Genomic DNA, 16,336 nt, shown 5'->3' with positions numbered 1-16,336 from the left:
CAGAAGAGGAGCAGCTGGAACACGAACCCATGCCCATATGGGATGCTAGCACCACAGGTAGAAGCTTAGCCTACTACACCACAGACTCCAGCCTCCAATCTTAAAAAAAAAAGTTCTAAAAAGATGACATGGATAAAGTTGTATTGTGGCTAGCTATTTCGTTAGGATGGTACTGGATTTCCAAAGACATGAACCAAAAATGTATCAAGTTAAAAGAAAATTGACATCTGATGTCAGCATACATTTAATTGTTGAGAGTTTTCAATCATAGCTTTAAAGTGTAACAAACATCTCAATTTCAGATGTCTGCAAGGTAGGTCAAAGTGGGATGATTCGTCTGAGTCATGCAAGAACAGTAGCTGTAGAGAAGCTGGGTAACACATCTCATCACCCAGTGGAGACGACAGTCAGGACAGGGCTTTGGTCTCCTGATGACTGTGCCAGCATCGTCTTCTATTTGTGAACAAATGTTGTGGAAAACCACAAAAACTGGGTGCAAAGTCAAATGCAACCTTGTTCGGTTAAGTTCAGTTCCTCTGAAATTAAGCCCACTGAGTTTAAGAGTGAAATCACTGTTCATGGAAACAAACCAATACATCAAGGTTTTCATTTGGGCGCTGTCAGTCTGCAGAGAAGAATCTCCTTTTTCCTTTCACATTTTCCTCATCTTCTTCTTGCAGCGCTGGTTGAAAACAGGGGAGGACCCCATGAGGCTGTCCGTGGAGTGGGAACCATAGCTGCTGTCTGAGTCATCAGGGCTCTGGGGGATCCCGGCTTCACTCATGCCTGACATGGGCTCCTCGAAGACATCGCTGCCCAGCACGCCATGCCCAGAGACGCTGCCTTCTTCACTCTCTTGAGGCTCCATTTTCACATGGGCCAGGTTCCAAAGAGGAGAAGCATTTACCTCTGCACCTAGAAACAGGGAAGAACAGTGACGAGCCAAGTGGAGAACACAGTAGAATGCATGAATCCCCAGGTCTGACCAGTGCTTTCTGTACTTGCTGGAGAATGTGCTGTTACTCTCTGCCTCAGAAAGTTATCATCAAAAAATTACTAACTCTGAGGGCTGGTGATGTGGCGTAGTGGATAAAGCTGCTGCCTGCAACACCAGTATTCCACATGGGTTACAGTTTGAGTCCTGGCTGCTCTACTTTTTTTTTTTTTTTTTTTTTTTAATTCATTTATTTGAAAGAGTTACACAGAGAGAGGAGAGGCACACAGAGAGAGGTCCTCCTTCCACTGTCTCACTCCCCAGTTGGATGCAACAGCTGGAGCTGTGCCGATCCGAAGCCAGGAGCCAGGAGCTTCTTCGGGTCTCCCACGTGGGTGCAGGGGCCCAAAGACTTGGGCCATCTTCTACTGCTTTCCCAGGCCATAGCAGGGAGCTGAACTGGAAGTGGAGCAGCCGGGTCTCGAACCAATGCCCAAATCCAGCTCCCTGCTAATGGCCTTGGAAAAACAGCAGAAGATGGGCCAACTACTGGGACCCCTGCAACCACATGAGAGACCTGGATGAAGCTCCTGGCTCCTACTTTCAGCATGGCCCAGCCCCAGCTGTTGTGGCCATCTGGGGAGTAAACCAGTGGATCGAGGATCTCTCTCTTTCTCTTAAATAATTTTTTTTATTAAAAAATTACTAATGGGGCTTGCGCTGTGGTGTAGCGGGTAAAGCCACCGCCTGCAGTGCCGGCATCCCATATGGGCTCCAGTTTGAGTCCCAGCCGCTCCACTTCTAATCCAGCTCTCTGCTGTGCCCTGGGAAAGTAGTAGAAGATGGCCCAAGTCCTTGGACCCCTGCACCCGCATGGGAGACTGGGAAGAAGCTCCTGGCCCCGGCTTTGGATTGACGCAGCCATCTGGGAAGTGAACCAGCGGATGGAAGACCTCTCTTTCTCTGCCTCTCCTTCTCTCTCTGTGTAACTCTTTCAAATAAAACAAATATTTTTTTAAAAAATTAATAACTCAATATCTTCCTTTCCACTTTTCTCCTTCCTCCACCTCACCTCCATATTCCCTAAGTGAGGGGAGTGAAACTATGAAGTGGAAGGGTTCCCTGTCTCACGGCCTGAAGGCGGCACTGCCATGAGCATGGCCCACTCCCCTGTCCTTCTTTCCTTACTTTCATGGGGCTGTCTTGTTTTCCTGCCTTTTGTTCGGGTCTGTGGCCCAATGATCACTATCTAAAGCCAAGAGCTTTACATGGGCCTGCCTGTCACCACTGAAAAGAGCACACGGTCCCTGTGACTTGGGCGGTCTCACCTCTATGTGTTCCAGCAATGCTGTTCCTTCTCACGGTGAAAGGTTCTTGCCTCATTCCACTTAGGCTACATTTGAGAATTTGCTATTTGAGTCACTGTGCATTAATAAAATGAAATTTACATTTGTGAGCTAATTAGTGCCCAGACTAATTTGCAGTGAAGTGATTCACGTTTACAGTCAGTTGTCCTAAGCACCCCAAGGCTACCACGGAGGGCAGGTATTTGGTGAAGTGGTTCGGATGCTGCTTGGAACACCACATCCCATAATCCTATACTGGAGTGCCTGGGTTTGAGTTCCGGCTCCGCTGTCAACTTCAGCTTCCTGCTCATGTTCACACTGGAAGGCAACAGGTGATGACTCAAGTACTTGGGTCCCTGCCACACATGTGGGAGACCTGGATGGAGTTCTGGGCTCCTGGCTTCCACCTGGCCCAGGCTTGGCTGTTGTGGGCATTTGGAGAGTGAGCCTGTGATGGAAGATTGATCTCTCTGTCTCTTTGCTTTCAAATAAAAAAAATATATAAATAAATAAAACTAAGGACATCATATCAACAGGCCAGCTTCCTCTAACTGGGTAGCCCTATCTCAATCCCTTTCATTTCTAATTTGTTGCATACTCTAGCAAGGAAACCCCACTATTTAAACATCTTTAGGCAATAAACACTCCTCCATGTATCTGGCAGCCATCTTAAGGACCAATACAATACAAGAAATGAAGAAGATAACTGCCCAACCTGCCAATCAGCTAAGGCAATGCTGTTAGTCATCACATTGCATCTATATCCTGAGATTATTTAAATTTTTAAAAATTTTCATTTAAGACAGCATTCTTATCTGCTGGTTCACTCTTCAAATGCTTGCAGGGGTCAGCCAACAGCTGAGAGGTCAAACCAGGTCTCCTCTGTGGGTGGCAGGGACCCAACTATTAGCCCCAGACTGTTACCACCCAGGAAGATGGAATCAGGTGCAGAACTGGGTATTGAAGCCAGGTACTCCAATATGGGACTCAAGTGTCTTGATCGGTATTTTTTTAAAGATTTAGTTATTTACTTATTTGAAAGAATTACAGAGAGAGGGAGAGAAAGAGGGAGAAAGATCTTCCATCTGCTGTTTCACTCCCACAATGGCAGCAAGAGCCAGAGCTGGACCAAGCAGAAGCCAGGAGCCCAGAACTCCATCTGGGTCTCCCACATGGGTGCAGGGACCCAATCACTTAGGCCATCTTCCACTGCTTTTCCAGGCACATTTGCAGGGAACTGGATCAGAAGTGGAGCAGCTAGGACACAAAATGGCACCCATATGAGATGTAGATGGTGACTTCACCCACTGTACCACAGTGCTGGCTCCCTTAATTGGTATTTTAACCATGAGGTCAAATACCTGCCCCTGGAGATTTTTTATTTTTTGATTAATTTGAAAGGCAGAGAGACAGAGATCTCCTACCTGCCAGTTCACTCCCCAGATGCCCGCAACAGCTGGGGCTGGGCCAGGCCAAAGCCAAGAGCCTGGAACTCAATCTGGGTCTCTCATGTAGTGGGTAGGGACCCAAGTTGTTGAGCCCAGCACCTGCTGCCTGCCAGGGGACACATTAGCAAGAAACTGGAATCAGAAGTAGCGTTGGGGCTTGTCCTAGTAGTATCTTAACTATTGTGCCAAAGATGTGTCCCCACCCCTGGCCTGGGGATTATTTTAAAGACAGCCTGCAAAGTTGTAGCAGTCTTGTTTTCTCTAATTGGATCTAATGCTGATCTCTCCTCAGTTTGCTATGCTCGCTTTAGGACTTCCCACTCTGCCCACTCCCACTTTTGTTCTCCCATCTCCAGAGTTTGATTCGAAAAAGTGCCAAGCGCTGAGATTGGCAGATCTCCCGGAATCAAGCGAGTCAGCGGATTGCTCTTACTGGAAGCCTGAGGCGAAGCTTCAACCTCTAGGTTGGACGGGAAGCGCTCGCTCTGAGCTCCGAGGACTCCCATGGGCAGGGACTGGTCCCCGGCAGCCAGATCAGCCTCCAGCTCCTCGCTGACGGGAAAGGGGATGTCGCTCACGGGCTCCTCCTTGATCTTCACAGGTTTGGTGTCCTCAGTGGCCTTCTCGGGATTGACAATCCTTTCGTATTCTTCGGAGAGCTGCTTACTAATCTGTCAGCAAGCAAAAGTCAATTTTCCAAAAAAAATGTTAAAAGCCAGCTGGACAGTCAGCTTTGGCATCCCATAGGAAAGCTAACAGAGAAGGAGTGACGGACAAGTTTTAAAGCATCCACTGCCAATGGAAGCAGTTTCTTGAAGGTGTTGAGTTTGCATTTATTTTTATAAAATATTTATTTATTTGAAAACGTAGTTACAGAAACGGGAGGAGAGGGAGAGAGGGAGAGAGGCAGAGAGGCAGAGAGGGAGAGAGAGAGAGAGAGAGAAAGAAACAGAAGGTTGGAAGGAAGGAAGGAAGGGAGGAAGGAAGGAGGTCTTTCCATTTGTTAGTTCACTCCACAAATGGCTGCAACAGCTGGGTCTGGGCCAAGCTGTAGCCAGGAGTCCAGAACTCCATTAGAGTCTCCCATGTGGCACAGCAGCGGTGAAGCTGCCCCCTGCAATGCAGAGATCCTTTGTGGGTGCTGGTTTGATTCCTGGCTGCTCCACTTCTGATCCAGCTCCTTGCTAATGCACCTGGGAAGGCAGTGGAGGATGGCCCAAATGCTTGGCCCCCTGCCACCCACATGGCAGACCTGGATGAAGCTCCTTGCTCCTAGTTTCTGCCTGGCCTAGCCCTGGCTCTTGTAGCCATTTGGGGAGTGAGTGAGCAGATGGAAAATCTATCTGTCTCTCCCTCTCTTTGTGCACCTCTGACTTTCAAATCAATCAATAAATCTTAAAGAAGTGGAGCAGCTAGGACTCGAACAAGTGCTCACGTGGGACGCTGGTGCTGTGAGCACCCGCTAAACCTACTGTGCCACAACGTCAGTCCCTGGAGTTGGCATTTACATGTGATGGAGCCATGTCAAAGAAGTGTGTTTTGCAGAGAATGTGGTTGTCATTAGTTAAAGTTACATAAATGTAACAAGTATAGTTAGCCTATATCAAAGATAAAACTGCAACAAAAAGTTACATTTTTGGCTATAAAATAGAACAGTTGATATGTATGCCCTAAGTGGATAATCGATGCTGTGAGCAGCCTAAATGGCTCAGCAAAGACTCTTTTGCTGGGTGTTAAACATTACAAATCATATTTAGATTTTGGAAAACTCAAACAGGGAACAAATAGCTTGCTTAAGGTCACAAGGGCTGAAGAAATTAGAACTTGTGGTTCTAACAAAAAATAGTGTCCCCAGACGCTCACCCCTTACCCACCCCCATCCTCCTGGCAAAATTACCTCACTCTGTTTTGTTTTTCACAGAACTTAACACTATCTGAAATTGTTTTGATTGTTAGTTATTTGCTTACTTGTGTTTCCTCTCAACAGGAATGCAAGCTTAAGATACTTAATTGCTATATCCCACAATGCCTGACTGGTAACAGTCACTCAGACAAACATCTGTTGAATGAAAGACTCTCTCAGACTATGCTGTGCATAGTGCCTTCCACAGGAAGTACCAATGAGGGGGGTTGCTCACTGACTGAAGGAGGCCCCTGATGTCTGGCCAGGACAGCGCTGAGGCCGACTGTCAAGTTCACTTTGCACTCTACAGCAAGTGTGGGATCCTGGTGAACTCCCCTAGGCTGAACACCTTCGCCCAGGTCTTCACGGGGTCATCTCACCTGCAGCATGTAAGTGTGATAGTCCTTGATGCGGTGCTGCCAGAACCTCTGGAGGGAGAGCACACTGCCAATGCCCACCTCGTGGAACACCTGCTCCATAACATCCGGGAAAGGAGTCTGTCCCAGGCGGGCCTCCCGATCCACAGCAAAGCGCAGCAGCTTGGTGAACTTAAGGCAATACTCGTGCGCCACATCAGTGAGGGTCTCCAAGACACTTTCATTAGCACACTCGAAGCCTGCGTGGGCCAGGATCGTGGCCACTGCCTGGTAGAGGAGCTGCCGGCAGGAATGCCAGCTGAGTTCAGTCACAGGTTCCCCTTTTCCCCTGAAAGTGGAGACAATGCAGTGTTATTAGTACTCTTGCAAAGGGGTGACCTGTTCTGTCTCTGTAGGAGTTTAATGATTCCAGTCAAATCATTGGCCCTGTTTCCCAGGAATATTCTTTCTAGGTCACATAGCTCCCTTTCATCTTGCTGCTATGTCAAGTCATGTCTCTGAGTTCCTCCAGTCACATCGTTTGACTAGGCAATGCATGTCTATGATAGGCAGTAGAAAAGTAGAGTGAAAAGGAAGTTTCCTTCTCTTTCTACCAGCTGCTCAATTTTGATCACTTTTAGGATTAAGTTTCACAGTATAACTCAGATATTGCTCAACGATGTTCTAATTATTTCACTACTGGGACCAGCATTGTGGTGAGCCACAGCCTGCAATGCTGGAATCCCCTATGAGTGCTGGTTGAGTCCCAGCTGCTCCACTTCTGATCCAGCTCCCTGCTAATGCACCTGGGAAAGCAGCAGAGGATGGCCCAAGTGTTTGGGTTCTTATTACCCACAAAGAAGACACAAATGGAGTCTTGGCTCCTGGCTGTTGTGGCCATTTGGGGAGTAAACCAGTACATGGAAGATCTTCCTCTCTTTGACTCTGTCTTTTGAATAAAAAACAATTTTTATAAAAATAATTATTTTACTGCAATATACTTCCACACATGCTGGACAAAACATGGACTTTAAGAAATTCACAGTTCCAATTAGGACATTATTTTTTATAAATATTTTTTAAAGATTTATTTATTTATTTGAAAGTCAGAGTTACACAGAGAGAGAAGGAGAAGCAGAGAAAAAGAGAGAGAGAGAGGTCTTCCATCCACTGGTTTACTCCCCAGTTGGCCACAATGGCCAGAGCTGTGCTGATCTGAAGCCAGGAGCCAGGAGTTTCTTCCAGGTCTCCCAAGCAGGTGCAGGGGCCCAAGGGCTTGGGCTATCTTCCACTGCTTTCCTAGGCCATAGCAGAGAGCCGGGTCAGAGGTGAAGCAGCTGGGTCTTGAACTGGTGCCCATACGGGATGCGGGCTCTGTGGGCGGTGGCTTTACCTGCTATGCCACAGTGCCAGCCTCATAATTTTTATTTTTTTTAATGTTTATTTTCATCTACTTGAAAGGCAGATAGAGAAAGAGAGAATATCATCCATCTACTGGTTCACTCCCCAGAGGTCCACAATGGCTGGGGCTGGGCCAGACAGAAGCCAGGAGCCCAGAACTCCATCTGGTTCTCCCACATGGGTTGCAGAGGCCCAAGTACTTGAGCCACCATCTGCTCCCAGGATACATTAGCAGAAAGCTGGACCAGAAGCAAAACAGCCAAGACTCGACGAACTAGCACTCCAGTATGGGTTATGGGCGTCCCAAGCAGCTTAACGTGCTATACAACACCCACCCCAAGACTTTCTTAAGCAACTACAAGGGACAATGTTATAGCCAGGAAGACAACTTTACAATGGCAATTTAAAACATACATAGCTTATAAGATATTTTCATCCTACCCTATGCTGTGAAATAGCTAGAGTCCATACTGTTATTCTTCTGTTTGCCAGGTAAGGAAACTGAAGTTCACAGGGCCTGACTTGCCAAAGGTTGTTTAGTTACTAACAGCGGAGCTTTGGACTCCAGTTTCCATACTCTTCATAATTCAACATTTTGCCCCCTAATCACTGCTGTAGAATCCTCATCTAAGAAAATACTTCAAAAATGGCCTGATCTCCCAGAAATAGTAAATTTTTAAATTTTTATTTATTTGAAGGTCATAGAGACAGAGAGCTCTTCCCTCTGCTGCTCATTGCCCAGGTAACTGCAATGCTAGAGGCAGACCAGGCTGAATCAGAAGTCAGGGCTCATTCTGGGTTTCCCACATGGGTGGCAGGGACACAATATTTGAGCCATGGCTGCTGCCTCCCAGGGTGAAATCTGGAATCAGAAGCAGAGCTGAGACTAGATCCCAGGCACTCCGATATGGGATGCAGGGATCCCCAGTGGCATCTTAACCATTGTGCCAAGTGTCCACGCCTAAAAAATAACTTTTAGTAAGTCTTTAATAATTTACCTCTCTCCTGAAATTTCCTATCTGACTTTTTCTGAAAAAAGTAATAGGGACAAGCGTTTGGCACAGCAGTTAAGTTGCCACTTGAGATGCCCACATTCTGTATCAAAGTGCCTGGATTCAAGTCCCAGCTTCGGGGCCAGCACTGTGGCATAGCAGGTAAAGCCATCGCCTCCAGTGCCGGCATCCCATATGAGTGCCGGTTCGAGTCCCGGCTGTTTGCACTTCCAATCTAGCTCTCTGCTATGGCCTGGGAAAGCAGTAGAAGATGGCTCAAGTCCTTGGGCCCCTGTGCCCACCTGGGACACTAGGAAGAAGCTCCTGGCTCATGGCTTCGGATCGGCACAGCTCTAGCCATTGCAGCCAATTGGGTAGTGAACCAGCAGATGGATGACCCCTCTCTCTCTCTCTGCCTCTCCTTCTCTCTCTGTGTAACTCTGACTTTCAAATGAATAAATAAATATATAAAAAAATAAAATCCTAGCTCTGTTGCTGATTCTGATTCCTTCTAATGTGCATCTAGAGGCAGCAGATTATGGTTCAAGTGTTGGGATTGTGTCATCCATATGGGAGACCTGGATGAAGTTCCTGGCTCCTGACTTTGGCCTGGCCCAGCCCTGGCCATTGTGGCCATTTGGGAAGTAAACCAGCAGATAGAAGACCTCTGTCTCTCCCTCTCTTGTTGTAACTGTGCCTTTCAAATAATAAATCTTAAAAAAAAAAAAAAAGAGAGAGAGAGAGAATAGAAAATCACTGTTGCTTGGTCTGTACATGGAATGTGTTGCCATGTGCTGTGCACGAGTGCCCGGGGCACTATCCACCCACTCTATTATCTGATTGTAGCTAATACTGTCTGTGAGACAACCAGCTGCTAAGTAACCTTTTTTGGAAAGATTTATTTGAAAGGCATAATGACAGAGAGGAAAAACAGAAAAAGATCTTCCATCTGCTGAATCACTCCCCAAAAGGCCACAACAGCCAGGGCTGGACCAGGCTGATGCCAGGAGCCAGGAACTCCATATTGATCTCCCATATGGGTAGCAGACACCCAAGCATTTGAGCCTTCATTTATTGCCTTCCCAGGCATATTAGCAGGGAGTTGGATAGGAAGAAGAGCAGCCAGGACTCAAACCAACATTCTGATATTGGATGCTGGTATCACAATCAGCCGTAACCCGCGGCGCTACAACACCTGCCCCATAACTTTCTAATATTTCCATCATAATCGGGCCAAACACTAAAGGCTTCAGAAGTGCTTAAGAAACAAATCTAAACTAGTATCACTTTGAGCAATTTATAGGCCACTTGCAAAATAATTTTTTGTCACCCCAATGGCTGCTCCAAATTATTTTTGTTATAGTCTCTTAAATATGTATAGAACAAAACTAGGTAAAACTTTTGAAGACCAAAGCTCTTACAATTAAAATAGAAATGTCTACAGCCACTCCACCAAACTCATCTGATCTCAGAAGCTAAGCAGGGCCGAGCTGGTTAGTACTTGGATGGGAGACAACTAAAATAGAAATCTGACACAAAACTATAAACAAACCATCAATTTAATATGATAGACAGAATTTTGTTGGAACTATACATTGTACCTTGACATCATCTGGCCCAACTGTAGCTGTTACATAGTGCGTCTATTTCTGATTTTTTTCTCAACAGTTTGGGATAACTAAAGTAATAACTATTATCACCAATGGGCCAATGTAATAAATGATACACAGTATCACTTCTAAAGTATTCTTGCCAAACATCTTTAACCTGAACTTAATCTTGAGGAAATAATACACATACAGTGAGTGACACATTCTGTAGACCCAATGATCCACGCTCACAGAGACACTATAGAAGAATAACAGCTAGATGCATGCATGAATCTTTGTTAGGGGAAAATATACTTGGTTTTTTTTTTTTTTTTTGGTTTTGTTTTGTTTTGTTTTTTTGACAGGCAGAGTGGACAATGAGAGAGAGAGAGAGAGAGAAAGGTCTTCCTTTGCCATTAGTTCACCCTCCAATGGCCACCGCGGCCGGTGTGCTGCGGCTGGCGCACCGCGCTGATCCGATGGCAGGAGCCAGGTACTTATCCTGGTCTCCCATGTGGTGCAGGGCCCAAGCACTTGGACCATCCTCCACTGCACTCCCTGGCCACAGCAGAGAGCTGGCCTGGAAGAGGGGCAACTGGGACAGAATCCGGCGCCCCGACGGGGACTAGAACCCGGTGTGCCGGCGCCGCAAGGCGGAGGATTAGCCTAGTTAGCCGCGGCGCCAGCAGGAAAATATATTTGTAAAAGATATGTTGGTAGCAACTGGAGGAGTCTGAATATGGTCTTGTTAAATGGTATAATTTAATTAATGTTCATTTACTTTGGTGAGATAACAGTACAGTGATTATGTAGGAAGATAGATGCACACTGAATAAATGGATGAAATATTGAGATGTACGCAAATTACTTTAAAATGTTTGGCCAAAAAAAAGTGTGTGTGTGTCTGTGTGTGTGTATAGACTTTCACATAAGAAAGTAAATGTGGAAAACTGTTAGCCACTGGTGAATTCAGATGACAGGTGTTTGAATGCTCATTGTACTACCGATTAAAACTTTTCTGTAGGTCTGACAAATTTCAAAATGGAAAGGAAAACAAAGTAATTATTTGGCATTCAATGCACACTTACACACAGAAGTGTAGCAGTAGTGCTAGTCCACAAGGAAGTCATTCAGGCGTGTGGAGCAGGGCCTCTCACACTGGAGATCTGGAGATCTCGTGAAAACGCAGGCTCTGATTCCGCAGGTCTGGCAAGACCTGAGAGTCTGCATTTCTCACAAGCTCACACAGGATGTTAATGCTGATGGTCTTGGGCCAGATTTGGGTAGCAAGAATCAAGGACTTTTTTTACATTATTATTTTTTAAACTCTATTAGCAGAATGAAAATACACAGTTTAAAAAATTCCTGCATAGACTTGTGGTTTCCTAATAATACCTGTGTAAGCCCATGAATCACATTTGAAGACCCTGAGCTAAGCCCGTAACACTCATTTTATACTAAATACAAAGACTAGATTCTGAGGACTATGAAGCCATGGCCTATGGCCTATGAAGCCAGTGCTCCTAGTGAACTGCTTGGCATAAAACAGGCACTCAGTAAATATTTGAGGCATCAGAAAATGAAAAAATATATTCAGGGTTTGGAAGATTGGGGTTCAAGGCTTGGATTTCCCACAATATCCTGAGCAACCTTGTCCAAGTCAATTCCTCTTATCCTTCGTTTCCTCATGGGGAAATAAAAATGCTATTACAGGAATAACAGGGTTATTGGAAAGATAACTCGAGAAAGGAAAGATACGGCAAAGTCTTGTCTTACCGATAAAAGTCACTCTCTGGGTCACTGTGTCGGATCTGGAATGGTGCATTGGGGTTCTTACAGTCCAAAGGCAGGAGGTCATCGGGGAGAGGAGGTGACCCTGGGCAGGCGGGAAGAGGTTCACTCTCCTCAGTCTTTACACCTTCGGTCTGCTGCTGATTCTGGGCCTGAGCTGTGGCAATAAGGTTTCGAAGACGTCGGTTGTGCTGGATCAGCTGAATGGTGTGAATGGTGAGGCTGCACGGCTCTGAGGGGACGTCCAGCATGGTGGGGGGCTTGGGCTTGTTGGCAGAGGGCTGGTGCAGGGGTGGGTCATGGACTTCCACCAGACGGAACTCCCGGGGGAGCAAATCAAAGGAACTTCTGTTGGCCTGGTTTGACGACATTGGTATTTCTCCCCAGTACCTCAACATTTTGGAATAAGGGAAGAGTTCTCAGGTTCAATGTAGAGGATATCCTAAAAGTAATGCGTTTAGCTCTCTGGCAACTGTAGATTCTAGGCTTCTGTAGTGAAAAATATGAAGTCCAGCCAGTAATTTACATAAAAATGTGTCAGACAAATGCAGGACCAAAGATGTTCTCCCTGAAAAAATTTGGAGAAATTTAGCTGTTAGATGCTAGCCATTATCACACCCTGATAACTCCTACCAGACAACCACAAGGTAGAAGCTGAATCATAGCAGACTAATAGCTGCAACAGTATCTGGGGCTCTACTGTCCGTGTTTTCCATCTCACCTTACTAACTCATTACCAGAACCACCATCATGCATGATACTTAAATATCAGGCCTTAAGCACTGTGCATCTTTTTTTAAAAGAATTATTTGTTTATTTGAAAGGCAGAGTCACAGAGAGGGAGAAACAGAAAGAAATCTTCCATCGACTGGTTCATTCCCCAAATGAATGAACAAAGACGAGGGCTGGGCCAGGCTGAAGCCAGGGGCCTGGAACTTCATCCACGTCTCCAAGGTGGGTGGCTGAGGCCCAAGTGCTTAGGCCATCTTCTGCTGCTCTTTCCAGATGCATTAGCAGGGAGCTGGACTGGAACAGGAGCAGCCAGGACTTGAACTGGTGCTCATATGGGATGTCAGTGTCACAGGTGGCAGCTTAACCCGCTGCACCACAACACCAGCCCCTTCTCAGAGTACCTTGACACATCTATGCCAGGTCAACAGGAGAAAAGGGAGTAGAATCAAAGAGATATGTGTCTGTCAAGCATGAGAATGTTTTAACTGCTGCTGGTGGAAAATTTATGAACTACTGATCTAGACAATCTTATGTTTTCAACTTCTGACACATCTAGAAAGATTTCTGTTGCCTTCTAAGTGGTATCCCTTCTTCTAGTCTCTCTTGGATCTAATCTGTTCTCCACACTGCTGCTAGATAATCTTTCTTAAAGATTTCTTTATTTATTTGAAAAGCAGAGAGAGAGAGAGAAACAGAGATCTTCCATCCACTGGTTCACTCCCCAAATGGCTGCAACAGCTGGGTCTGAGCCAAGCCAAACGCAGGGAGCTAGGAACTCCATCCTGGTCTCCCACATGGGTAGCAGAGGCCCAGACATTTGGGCCATCTTCTGTTGCCTTCCCAGGCACAGGAAGCTGAATCAGAGTGAGGTAGTAGGGACTCGAATCAGCACTCTAATATGGGGTGCTGCAGCTTAACCTGCTGTGCCACAATGCTGGACCCTAGACAATCTTTTAAAAATGCAAATGTAGGGGCCTGTGTTGTGGTGCAGTGGGTTAAGGCATTGCTGCCTACACTGGCATCCCACATCAGAGTGCTGATGTCACTCTACTTCTCATCCAGCTCCCTGTTAATGTGCCTGGGAAACCAGCAAAACATGGCCCAAATGCTTGGGCCCCTGCCACCCACTTGGGAGACCCAGATAGAGTTCCAGGCTCCTGGCTTTGGTCTGGCTCAGCCAGAGCCGCTGCAGGCATTTGGGGAGTGAACCAGTAGATGGAAAATCTCTTTCTGTCTCTTTCTCTCTCTTCCTTCTGGTTTTCTTTTCTTTTTTGTTTTATTTTTTTAAATGTAGCAGTTTTTTAAAAAAAAGATTATTTATTTTAAAGGCAGAGTTACAGAGAGGCTGAGGCAGAGAGACAGAGAAGGGTCTTCCATCTGCTGGCCCACTCCCGAAATGGCTGCAATGGCTGGAGCTGGGCCAATCTGAAGCCAGGAGCCAGGAGCTTCTTCCTGGTCTCCCATCTGGGTGCAGGGACCCAAAGACTTGGGCCATCCTCCACTGCTTTCCCAGACTACAGCAGAGAGCTGGATCAGAAGTGGAGCAGCCCTGGACTCGAACCGGCACCCATATGGGATGCCAGCATGCAGGCATGGCTTTACCCACTACACCACAGTGCCAGCCCCCCTCCGCTTTACAAATAAATCTTTTTAAAAAATTTAAAAAGCTCAAATCTAATGGCTTCCCATTACCAAATGGAAAAAAAAAATCAGAATTCTTTGGCTTACCATTCAACAAAATTCACAATTTGGCTTCAACCTACCTTTCCGGATTCATCGCCCATGTACCTCTTCAAGTCCAACAAACATTTATCGAATGCCAGGCATTACGCGAGGACAGGAAGAACAAGTAATGCAAGATCTCCGTCCTGAGGGAGGGAAACAGAATATTTGAATATAAAAGCACATGGAAGTGCTGTTCTAGGTGCAGTGGAAGCAGAAAGGAGCTCCTGGATAAAATGATCAGCGTAGTTCCCGCGATATTACCCTACTTAGTTTCTTGAGACAGCCATGCTTCTACAGTCGACCCTTTGAGCTGTGACTGATGCCAGAGAGGCCCTTCCGTCCCCACAACGCTGGCCGCCTTGCATTCATTCTAAGTCAGCACCCTCACCGCTTCCCCAGGACACCGCTCTACCTTATGTTCTCACAGCACTTTGCACAGCACAGCATTTATCCCTGGATTTTAACTAGCACTTATGTCTGTCAACATTATTCTCCCATCTATCTTCTAGGGCCATATACCTCTTGTCTCATTTATTGAATGCTTACTCTACTCATATGCCAGTCTTCATCTGTATGGTTTAATCCCGTTTTCCCAACGACACTACCAAATCAATACTGTTATCATTCCCATTTTTCAGGTGTGCAGGCTGAGGTCCTATGTCTTGCCCAATGCCACAAACGGAGCACTCTTAACCACTCAGCTACACAGCCTTAGCAGCTTCAGAAAGAATCAATGAATGAACACTCTAACGACAACAATTACAAGCCTCCCTCTTCCCCATAACTTCACCGAAAGGAGTAAGACGGACAGGTGCCGAGTCCCGGGACTGCCCAAGGCGCTCCTTGGTCACGGTCCACAGGCGCCAATCACAGGGTCCTGAGGTCGCCTGATGCCCAGCGCAGCCGGGAGATGGGAAGGTCGGAACTGAACTGGGGCCGCTGTCCTCGCCGCCACGCCGAAGCTGGACGCCGAGAGGCCTGAGCCGCGGGTCCCGTCAGGCCCGAAAGGCTGGTTTGCTAGTTAGTGGTCCTAAACTGCCGGAAGCGCTTCTTCTCAATCAAGCTATGCCACAGGAAGTCACTACAATCCTGTTGCAACTCCTAAATATGTCCCCATTCTCTCTCTGTTTTTCTCAATAGCCTTTTTCTGTTTTCCTATTGCTATGACCAACCCGCGTAACGCACTACGTCCCAACGCTCTGGGCCGTGGACGTACGACTCGACCATCACGTTCCAGAGAAGCCGCTGGGAGCTGGGGAAAGGAAAACACGGATAGGAACGAAAGCCCAAAGGGTGACGCTTCCTAGGGACAGCTTTGGAGGGTGCACCGGGCCCAGAATGGCTGATAATCTCTCGTCCCAGTCTGAGCCTCTGGCGCCTGCAGATCTAAATGACGACTTCAAGAAGCCCGCCCTGCCAGTGCCCCCAGCAGTGCGGGGCAAGGCCTCGGCCACCAGCCCCTCAAACACCGAGGAGGAGGAGAAGGATCGCGAATCCGAGGAGCCCGACGTCCCGCCGCCTCGGCCGGACAGCGGGGAAACTAGCAGTCCCCAAGGCGAGCAGCCCGCTGTAGCGGCTTCCTCAGCCGGCGGCCCGACCCGGGCTCCTCCCTACCGAGAGCCGCCGTGGGGCGGCCCGGCCACGGCTCCCTACAGCCTGGAGACGCTGAAGGGCGGCACCATCCTTGGCACGCGAACGTTGACGGGGACGAGCTGCTGCCTTTTCGGGAGGCTGCCCAGCTGCGACGTGTGCCTGGAGCATCCGTCGGTGTCGCGGTACCACGCCGTGCTGCAGCACAGGGCCTCGGGCCCCGACGGGGACAGCGAGGGCCACGGGCCGGGCTTCTACCTTTACGATCTGGGAAGTACCCACGGCACGTTTCTTAACAAGACCCGTGTCCCGCCCCGCACCTACTGTCGCGTCCGTGTCGGGCACGTTCTTCGCTTTGGAGGCAGCACTCGGCTCTTTATCCTGCAGGTAAGTAGGGGGACAAAAAACCGAGAATTAAAGCCTCGGGAGTATAACCGGGCTGGGATCCTGAGCTCCTTGGAAGCTTTCGTGGAGGAAGATGTTCTACCAGTCCACAATTACAACAGTGGGTCTGGCCACGTCTCCCTAC

General features: G+C 47.5%; 2 protein-coding genes across 3 annotated transcripts in view; one reads left to right on the top strand and one right to left on the bottom strand.

Annotated features, from left to right (window-relative positions):
• Positions 1-228: 228 nt before the first annotated feature.
• On the bottom strand, positions 229-15,505 carry SUPT7L (SPT7 like, STAGA complex subunit gamma). 2 transcript variants are annotated; one of them, XM_008254586.5, is made up of 6 exons: positions 15,008-15,505; positions 14,256-14,360; positions 11,746-12,328; positions 6,012-6,336; positions 4,162-4,399; positions 229-915 (listed from the first exon to the last, which is right to left on the bottom strand). In XM_008254586.5, the coding sequence occupies exons 3-6, from the start codon at positions 12,156-12,158 to the stop codon at positions 653-655; spliced, it is 1,239 nt and encodes a 412-aa protein (XP_008252808.2). In that variant the 5' UTR covers positions 12,159-12,328; positions 14,256-14,360; positions 15,008-15,505; the 3' UTR covers positions 229-652. The 2 variants fall into 2 exon arrangements, with proteins under 2 accessions (XP_008252808.2, XP_002709994.2); XM_002709948.6 differs by having other exon boundaries at positions 15,027-15,497.
• SLC4A1AP (solute carrier family 4 member 1 adaptor protein) overlaps positions 15,419-16,336 on the top strand; it is a 44,744-nt gene continuing 43,826 nt past the window's right edge. Inside the window, exon 1 of the mRNA XM_008254588.5 lies at positions 15,419-16,194. Coding sequence (XP_008252810.3) covers positions 15,556-16,194 — 639 coding nt within the window. The 5' untranslated portion in view covers positions 15,419-15,555. The remainder of the gene's footprint in view (positions 16,195-16,336) is intronic.

This window comes from Oryctolagus cuniculus, chromosome 2 (assembly GCF_051225735.1).
Source record: "Oryctolagus cuniculus isolate XC-2025 breed Fujian yellow rabbit chromosome 2, ASM5122573v1, whole genome shotgun sequence".
NCBI lineage: Eukaryota > Metazoa > Chordata > Mammalia > Lagomorpha > Leporidae > Oryctolagus > Oryctolagus cuniculus.
This window is presented reverse-complemented; position numbering and strand designations above follow the sequence as displayed.

What these genes read in the sequence shown, in the direction of transcription:
- SUPT7L (XM_008254586.5), bottom strand. Translation starts at nt 12,158, where the DNA reads ATGTTGAGGTACTGGGGAGAAATACCAATGTCGTCAAACCAGGCCAAC. An exon ending in CCAGAGAGTGACTTTTATCG is followed by an intron (nt 6,337 to 11,745) that starts GTAAGACAAGAC and finishes CTCCACTTTCAG; the next exon opens with GGGAAAAGGGGAACCTGTGA. An exon ending in AGCTTCGCCTCAGGCTTCCA is followed by an intron (nt 916 to 4,161) that starts GTAAGAGCAATC and finishes CCCTGTTTCTAG; the next exon opens with GTGCAGAGGTAAATGCTTCT.